This window comes from Gopherus evgoodei, chromosome 2 (assembly GCF_007399415.2).
Source record: "Gopherus evgoodei ecotype Sinaloan lineage chromosome 2, rGopEvg1_v1.p, whole genome shotgun sequence".
NCBI classification, from domain to species: Eukaryota; Metazoa; Chordata; order Testudines; family Testudinidae; genus Gopherus; species Gopherus evgoodei.
The window spans coordinates 148396927-148406024 of record NC_044323.1 but is presented as its reverse complement, the minus strand read 5'-3'; the positions used below and the strand labels follow the sequence as shown (position 1 = coordinate 148406024).

At 55.0% G+C, this 9098-nt stretch overlaps 1 protein-coding gene across 1 annotated transcript in view; it reads right to left on the bottom strand.

The window, feature by feature from the left end:
• Positions 1-562: 562 nt before the first annotated feature.
• Positions 563-9098, bottom strand: part of LOC115646233 (serine/threonine-protein kinase 10-like) — a 47660-nt gene continuing 39124 nt past the window's right edge. Inside the window, exons 14-18 of the mRNA XM_030551839.1 lie at positions 5260-5384; positions 4509-4694; positions 2772-2897; positions 2327-2440; positions 563-1695 (exon numbers count right to left, since the gene is read on the bottom strand). Coding sequence (XP_030407699.1) covers positions 1588-1695; positions 2327-2440; positions 2772-2897; positions 4509-4694; positions 5260-5384 — 659 coding nt within the window. The 3' untranslated portion in view covers positions 563-1587. The remainder of the gene's footprint in view (positions 1696-2326; positions 2441-2771; positions 2898-4508; positions 4695-5259; positions 5385-9098) is intronic.

Sequence of the window (9098 nt, the reverse complement as noted above, 5' to 3'; positions counted from 1 at the left end):
CCAGAGAAGAGCAACGAGAATGATTAAAGGTCTTGAGAACATGACCTGTGAAGGAAGGCTGAAGGAATTGGGTTTGTTTAGTTTGGAAAAGAGAAGACTGAGAGGGGACATGATAGCAGTTTTCAGGTATCTAAAAGGGTGTCATCAGGAGGAGGGAGAAAACTTGTTCACCTTAGCCTCCAAGGATAGAACAAGAAGCAATGGGCTTAAACTGCAGCAAGGAAGATTTAGGTTGGACATTAGGAGAAAGTTCCTAACTGTCAGGGTAGTTAAACACTGGAATAGATTGCCTAGGGAAGCTGTGGAATCTTCTCTCTGGAGATATTTAAGAGTAGGTTAGATAAATGTCTATCAGGGATGGTCTAGACAGTATTTGGTCCTGCCATGAGGGCAGGGGACTGGACTCGATGACCTCTCAAGGTCCCTTCCAGTCTGAGTCTATAAATCAAATTATCATAATAAATGTTATCTTTGTCTTGCCCCCTGAAAAGATCCTGTGTAGTTTTGTCTGTACAACAATTACAGCTGCTTTGCCAAGACCCACAGTCTTTCTCCCTTCAGACACAGGTTTCTCCTTAAACTAGGGACAAGCAAGGTTTGGAGTTGGGGGGGTGTTGGTTTTGTTCCCAATAAAAAACGTGTTGATGGTGTTTTGGTTAAGCTCAGTGTTGATGGTTCAGCACAAGCTCATTAAGTTAGCTCCTCATGGGTGCTCCCTACAATTCTGCCTGTACATTCATGTGCTTAAGTGTCAGCGGCCAGAGTTCAGAGCACTAATAAACCCACATGTGGTCAATGGACTGCACGGACACTCGGCACCTTGAATTAAAAATGGCAAGTGTAGTACTCCTCGTGCCGGGCTGCTCCAAGGCCTGGCTTTGTCATCATGGGTTTCAGTAAGGCGGGGTAGTCAACAGGCAGACTATGGGCCAAATCCAGACCACCAGATGCTTTGGAACAGACCCTGAAATCTTATTTACTTATCATCGTTGGGCTTTTTAAATTATTTATTTTTTTCTGGAGTCTGGACCTTGACTAATCCTTGACCAAGAAATGTAGACGCTGAGAACAAATAATGGCCTGCCCCTGCCGTAAGCTATAACAGCCCCACCCCTAGCCCAGAGGGCAGGAGGAGTTCAGTCTCGCAGCTTTGGGAGCGGAATGTACGCAGCTGGGTGAAGGCTAACGCAAGTGAATCTTCTCCTCCAGCTGATCGTATTAATGGGTTGTCCCATATCCCTACAGGCTCTGTGTCCAACTGCCTGAGATGCACTTGTCTTCTCTTCTGCCCACCACTACATGCCACGTGTCTTTGCTTGTCTTGCCCTACTGACTGCAGAGCTCTAGGCCTGGGGTCCCCCTGGCAGTGTCACTGCAGAGAGCAGCCCACCCAGAGTCCTTGGCACTGTCACATGGGGCCTTTCTGGTTGACTGGCACCTTGATCAAACCCACTGACTAGAGGTACAGGAGGGATTTTCTGCTGGCAGCTCTCAGGCACCGTCTCTGCTCCAGCCAAGCTGATCTGCAGCTCACGGGGAGAAGGAGCTTAGGACCCGTGCTGGTCGTCTCCACTCCTACACAGGCTGTCAGGAAGGGAAGTGGAAGAACCGGGATATCCTGCTGCCTGATTCGCTGCCACGGTGCAGCTCCTTCTGCTGCAGCGGGTTCACGTGAGCCAGCGACGCCTCAAGCATCTAGAGCAGACACGGGAACAAAGCGTTTCAGGTTATAGGCCGTGCAGTTTGGAGTCCCTGGGCAGGCCCGGGGAGTTGCACCACTGGGACCCCTGTGACTGCTAACCAATGAAGCCTGTTAGGCTAGTCTTACAGCGAAGGCCCTTTCCCTGCCCCAGCAGGGAGATTCTGGGTTCAAAGCAGCTGTGGGCAGATAAATGAGGGAGTCTCCACAGCCGGCAGCTAAGGCTGGGCTGGGTGCCTGAAGCCGGGAGAGGAGAACACGGCTCTAAGCAGGTTTCATTCAAGGATTCGACTGTGCCGAAGCTAGTGGAAATGTGTTGTGTGTGAAGGTAGGGAGCAGGCTCAAGAGCTCTGCTGAATACTTCCGTGGTCCCCCTGTCTCTGCAGCATCGAAGCAGCTCCCAAGCACCAGCCCCTGCCCGGCAGGTCAGGGTCTGTCCCCCCGCAGTGCAGCTGCAGACGCTGTGGCACAGCACGGCGAAGGACCTTGGGTGAGGTCCCACAGGGTCTGTGGCACAGCTGGGCCTAGAACTCATCCCCCTTTGCAGGGGTACTCGGGGCTGCTACGCACCCCCCCCCCGGTGATGCGATTGCCCCGGCTCAGGCTGGAGGCACTCAGGCGGCTTACTTCTTTGCGGGTAGCGAGCCGCTGTTTCCACTCGCTCAGCTCCAGGGTGTGTTCGTCGTCCAGCCCCTTCAGCTGCTTCTTCTCCTGTTCGACCAGCAGGCGGAGCTTCTCACTCTAGGGGAGACATGAGGCGAGAGCAATTACACGCCACGAACTCGGGCAATAGGCAGTGACCAGGAATGGCCCTGCCAGGGTCTGGGATCGTGACGCAGAGCAAATCCACGCCAGGCCCCGGGGCCCTTGGCACAGCCGCCAGGCCTGCAAACGCTGACACCTGCAAGAGCCAGTTGGACGGTCCCGCTTCAGAGGGGCTCTGCCCCACACCAGCCGTCTGGGCTGGTGGGGAGGGGGGAAGAACCCCACACACACACACATGCAGCCCCCATGACCGGTGAAGGGGGACGGGAGCAGGATGGCGAGCTGCCCGGACGCTGCTCGAACTCACCTGTAACTGCTCCAGCTCACTCAGGTTCTCAGCCAGATCCTGCTGCAGATCCTGCAGCTGCTCCTTGTGCTGCTGCTGCTGTAGCTGCACCTCTGCCCGCTGGCGCCCCTCCTCTTGCTGCAGGAACTGCGGGAAGCAGGTCGGCAACCTGCGTTACACTCAGCTGCAGCAAAGGGGTCACAGTCCCGGCCAGGGCCCCAGGGCTTGGGGAACCACTGCCTGAGTCCTGGGGCAAGCGTGGGCCCTTCCTGGCAGCTTCTGTACCCCTCGCCCTGCTCAGCACAGCCCTCGGTCTCCGGGAGCAATGGGGAGAGGTCAGCCTGGTTGGCAGGATGGGCAGGCTAATGAGGGAGTCAGTAGGCTGGGGGGAGGAGGGGGATGTCCTATGTGTGAGGTGGCAGAGTGGGCCCCAGCTAAGGCGAGAGCGGGGGGCAAGCTGAACTGGGGAGCAGGGCTGTGCCAGCCAGAGCCAGAGGGAACCACAGAAGCAGCCCTGGGAGCAGACCTGCGCTGGGAGCAGAGCTGCAGCACCCAAAGGGGCCAGAGAAAGCAGCCCAGGGGGCTGGAGGCAGAGCAGCAGCCGGGCTGAGGCTGGGGCTGGAGCAGTCCGGAGCCAGGTGCAGCGAGCAGCTGGGCAGAGTGCGGAGGACCCTGGGTAGTGGGCCCAGCACAAGGAGATACCCCCAGCCCAGAAGCCCTGCAGGCCGGACGTGTAGGGGGATCGTAACCCCAACGGGGCGGGAGCGAAGCTGAGCAGAAGGGTCCTACCACCTAGAACCTGAGGGCATGTGGCCACCACCGGAGCAAGTGTCCGACCCACAGCATCCCTACATCACAGCCAGGGCCTGGGACGTGTGAGGAGCAGACTGAACTTCTTTGACATCCCGGAGACGCTGGTTGTGATGTCTCTGGGCCACAGAGCGGGGTGATGGGTTTTCCTTTCACCTTTCCCATTTTTCTTTATTTTTAAATTGGTTGCGGTTTAATAAATCATATTTTCTTTGAACTGTCTGTAATGATCAGTGGGTCAGAGAAGTGTCCAGTGCAGAGAGAGCACCCTGGAGTGGGGACACCCTAGCCCCTGCCCTAAGTGACCATGACAATGTTAGGGGTTGAGCCCCCCAGGAACTCTGGGCCCAGCCTTGTCAGGGTTACGAGGACTCTGCCACCCAGGAGATGGAAGGGGAGCCCTCGAGGTCAGGCAGGGCTCTGGGTAAAGGGAGTGGGAGCGAGGACTCGGATCCTTTCGCTAGCCCACTTCACCAGGGTCGTGTGTGAGCCAGGAAAGTTCCCCCCAATAGCAGGCCCATTCCCCCGCTTACACACAGCTGGGACATGGCTGCTGCTGGCCAGATGCTGCATCCCCTGCAGGATGCCCAAGGCCCAGCTCGCAGCCTCAGCAAGGCCATTCAGCGCAGAGCCAGGAGGGAAGTGGAGCTCCAGGAATCTGCAGCTGCTGGTGACTTCATCCCATGGACTCTCTTGTCCTTCCCTCCTAGCAGAGGGGACATTCTCCAGCCACAGGGCTCACTCAGCTCTGGGCTGCGAGCTGTGCAGTGGCTCTGTCCCTGGGCCCACAGCTGAGACAGCGTCGTCCTCTCCCTGGCTCCCAGGCATCTCCCCAGTGCCCTGGTTACGCGGGCTCTGCGCTGGGAGCAGCCTTTGGCCATGCTGGGGCCCTGCCGCCCTCTCTGGAGAAGGCGCTTGACGGGTGTGGGGACTGCTGAGGGTCAGTACCTGCTTGGTCCTGTCCTTCTGCTCAGTGCCCGTCACCTCCTGGATCTTCAGACTCTCCTTGAACATGGCTAAGCGGAGCTTGGCGTCCCCGCGCTGGGTTTTCAGCAGTTGAGCGTGCTGCTGCGCCTGCTGGTTCCTCAGCTCGTCCAGCAGGAGGAGGTGGAACCGGCTCATCCGCTCAGTTTCCTACCGGACAGGTGTGCGCAGGCGTCAGGGGCCGGCCACCGGGATGGGACAGGCCCAGGTGCTTAGAAAGTGACCCACCCTTACCCCTTCCTCCTCCTCGCCGCCTTCGCATGGCCCCAAGCAGGGGGCCCCAAGCTGGGGATAGCAGAATTCTCCCCTCCCAGGCTGGCTCCCCCTCTGCCAGGCCTGGATAGGCAGTGGCAGGCTGGAGCTGAGAGGAGAGGAGAGCTTGGCTGCTGGGCTCCCTCCTGCCCCACTACAGGATCCTCTTTCATCCATAGCCCAGAGCCCCAGACAGGAGCCCAGCCTGGGTTAGAACCGGAGTCCTGGAGGAGCGGGAGGGCAGGGGCAGGGGCAGGGCAGCCAAGGGAGGAGGCTGTGTGGGGAGGGAGAGCGCTGCTCTAGGGCTGAGCATGCTGCCCTCCCAAGGCTCCTGTGTCCCACTGGCCCAGGTGGCTCTAGTCCTTCCCTGTTGATACCAACCACACCAGAATCCCACTGGTCCAGCCTCCATTGGTTCCATGGCCATGGGTGCCAACCACACAGCAGCCAGCCCTGCACTCACCTTCTCATGCCGCTTGCTGAGCTGCTGCCGCTGGAGCGAGTACTGCTCCTTCGCCTGCTGCTTGAAGAGATGATACTTCTCCTGCAGGTGACCTTGCTCCATGCTCCACACCACGGCCTCCCGGGCTGGGGAGGGCAGAGAAGTGCCCTCAGGTCCCTGGTCTCATCCCTTCTTTCGTCAGAGTCCCGCCTAGCCCCCATCCCCTACCGAGCCCTCAGCAGTCCCCTGGCTCTCCCTCAGCAGCCAGCATGTCTGGTGGGTTTTGCCCTAGGCAGTGAATAGCCACATAACTCCTATGTGTAGCTGACTTCCCAGAGCCATACAGCCCTGACGCGCCTTCTCCCTCTACACCAGCGTGAAGACAAGGGTCTTTAAATATGCTAGGACAAGAGTGGGCAAACTTTTTGGCCCGAGGCCTACATTTGGGTGGGGATATTGTATACAGGGCCATGAATGTAGGGCTGGGACAGGAGGTTGGGTGCAAGAGGGAGTGCAGGGTGTGGGGCAGTGTGCGGTGTGCAGGTGGGGGCTCAGGGCAGGGGGTTGGGGTGTGGGGTGCAGGAGCGGTTTGAGGTGCAGGCTCTGCTCGGCGCCTCTTACCTCGAGCAGCTCCGGGATGGCAACAGCACGCAGCAGAGCTAAAGCAGGCTCCCTGCCTGCCCTGGCCCTGCGCTGCTCCTGGAAGTGGCGAGCGTGTCCGGCAGTGGCTCCTGGGGGTAGGGGTGGGGAAGGCGGCTTCACCGTGTGCTACCCTCGCCTGCAGGTACCACTCTCATTGGCCGCAGTTCCCTGTTTCCGGCCAATGGGAGCTGCGGGGGCGGGCAGTGCCTGCAGACAAGAGCAGTGCACGGAGCCCTCTCCCCTCCCCCCCCCGGCTTTCCCAGGGGCTGCAGGAACATGGTGCCAGCTGCTTCTGGGAGCAGCACAGGGCCAGGGCAGGAAGGTTGCTTGCCTTAGCCCCACTGCGCCACTGGGCTGGCAATTCCGCAGGCTGGATTGAAAGCCCTGACGAGCCGGATCATAGAATCGTAGAATCTCAGGGTTGGAAGGGACCTCAGGGGCTTAGGCCATGACTACACTGGCGCTTTACAGCGCTGCAACTTTCGTGCTCAGGGGTATGAAAAAACCACCCCCCTGAGTGCTGCAAGATACAGCGCTGTGAAGCCTCAGTGTAAACAGTGCCACAGTGCTGGGAGCGCGCTCCCAGCGCTGCAAGCTACACCCGTAGAGGATGTGGAGTATGTGCAGCGCTGGGAGAGCTGGCGCTGCGACCACAGTCGAAACTTCAAAGCAAGTGCAAGTGTAGCCATACCCTTAGGGATAATGGTAGGATGACAAATGGGAATGAGGATATGGAGGTAGATATTACCACATCCAAGGTAGAAGCCAAACTCGAACAGCTTAATGGGACAAAATCGGAGGGCCCAGATAATCTTCATCCAAAAATATGAAAGGAACTGGCGCATGAAATTGCAAGCCCATTAGCAAGAATTCTTAATGAATCAGTAAATTCAGGGGGCTGTACCATATGACTGGAGAATTGCTAACATAGTTCCTATCTTTAAGAAGGGAAAAAAAGTGATCTGAGTAACTATAGGCCTGTTAGTTTGACATCTGTAGTATGTAAGGTCTTGGAAAAATTTTTGAAAGAGAAAATAGTTAAGGACATTGAGGTCAATGGTAATTGGGACAAAAGACAACATGGTTTTACAAAAGGTAGATCATGCCAAACCAACCTGATCTCCTTCTTTGAGAAGGTAACAGATTTTTTAGACAGAGGAAACGCAGTTGATCTAATTTACCTCAATTTCAGTAAGGCATTGATACGGTTCCACATGGGGAATTATTAGTTAAATTGGAAAAGATGGGGATCAATATGAAAATTGAAAGGTGGATAAGGAACTAGTTAAAGGGGAGACTACAACAGGTCATACTGAAAGGTTAACTGTCAGGTTGGAAGGAGGTTATTAGTGGAGTTCCTCAGGGATCGGTTTTGGGACCAGTCTTGTTTAATCTTTTTATTACTGACCTTGGCACAAAAAGTGGGAATGTGCCAATAAAGTTTACAGATGACACAAAGCTGGGAGGTATTGTTAACACAGAGAAGGACTGGGATACTATACAGGAAGATCTGGATGATCTTGTAAACTGGAGTAATAGTAATAGGATGAAATTTAATAGTGAAAAGTGCAAGGTCATGCATTTAGGGATTAATAACAAGAATTTTGGTTATAAATTGGGGACACATCAGTTGGAAGTAACAGAGGAGGAGAAGGACCTTGGAGTATTGTTTGATCACAGGATGACTATGAGCTGCCAATGTTATATGGCCGTTAAAAAAGCTAATGCGGTTTTAGGATGCATCAGGTGAGGTATTTCCAGCAAAGATAAGGAGATGTTAGTACCATTATGCAAGGCACTGGTGAGACCTCATCTGGAATAATGTGTGCAGTTCTGGTCTCTCATGTTTAAGAAGGATGAATGAGGGCATGGTGTGCTTGCTGCTTGATTGAAATATACCATGTGGTCTGTTTGTTTGGGGTTGGCTGAGCCTAGTGGCCTGCTAGGCAAGACTGAGAGCTTCTTAATGAGGCTGTGATCCCTCAACCCTTTAGCACCCATCAACCCTTAACCAAGGGGCGGGGCTTCTCAGGAAGACCAGGGATTTAAAAACCCCTCCTAGGCGCCCAGAGGAGCTAGTGACCAGGAATGGCTCACAGGGGAGTTTTGCGAGTTCTCCAGGTGAAGGAGGAGCGATTACGGGACCCTTGGGGTAAGTTTGTTGTCTGTAGTGTGTGTGTTTGTGTCTGTGGTGTGTTTGCTTTAGAGGGGGGTTTTGTGTGGGGGCTAGATACACTTAACATTCTTTAAACTTAAAACCAAAAACACTCCCTGATAAAAACAAAACATCAACAAAGGAACGAGCTGCAGGAGTATAAAGAAAATGCAGGCAGACACCCAGCAACAGAGTGGGGGCTACCCAGTTTATTGCACCCAGTGCAGCATGTATGATTACCTGCCCTATGGGCGGGTGGCATTTGTGTGGATTCGGTGCAAGGAGCACCTGGCCCTCACAGACCGTGTACGGGCTTTGGAGACCGGAGTGGCTGAACTGGAGGAGCTAAGGGAGACAGAGAGGTTCATAGATGAGACTTTCTGGGACTCAGTAGAACAGTCCCATCCCCGGTCTGACAGTCTCTGTGCTGTTGAGGAGAAGGAATAAAGTGTCAGGGAAGGAGAACATCCAACTGGAGCAGAGGGAAATGATCCCATGGTTGGGACCCTCCTTCCAGACGATGTTGTGATATCCTCTCACACTGAGGATACCTCTCCAGGGGAGGGAACTCCAATCATTAGAAAAAGGCAGGTGTTTGTAATGGGGGATTTGATCATTAGAAACGTAGATAGCTGGGTTTGCGATGACCAAGAGAACCGCATGGTGACTTGCCTGCTTGATGTGAAGGTTGCGGATCTCTCGAGGCTTCTAGACAGACTTATGTGTAGTGCTGGGGAGGAGCCAGTGGTCGTGGTACAAGTAGGTACCAATGACATAGGGAAAGGTAAGAGAGACGTTCTGGAGGCACAATTTAGGCTGCTAGGGAAGAGATTAATGTCCAGAACCTCCATGGCTGCATTCTCCGACATGCTCCCTGTTCCATGCGAAGGGCCAGTGAGACAGGCAGAACTGCAGGGTCTCAATGCATGGATGAGATGATGGTGTAGGGAGGAGGGGTTTAGATTGATTAGGAACTGGGGAAACTTTTGGGCAAGGGGGAGCCTATACAGGAGAGATGGGCTCCACCTAAACCAAAATGGAACCAGACAGCCAGCATTTAACA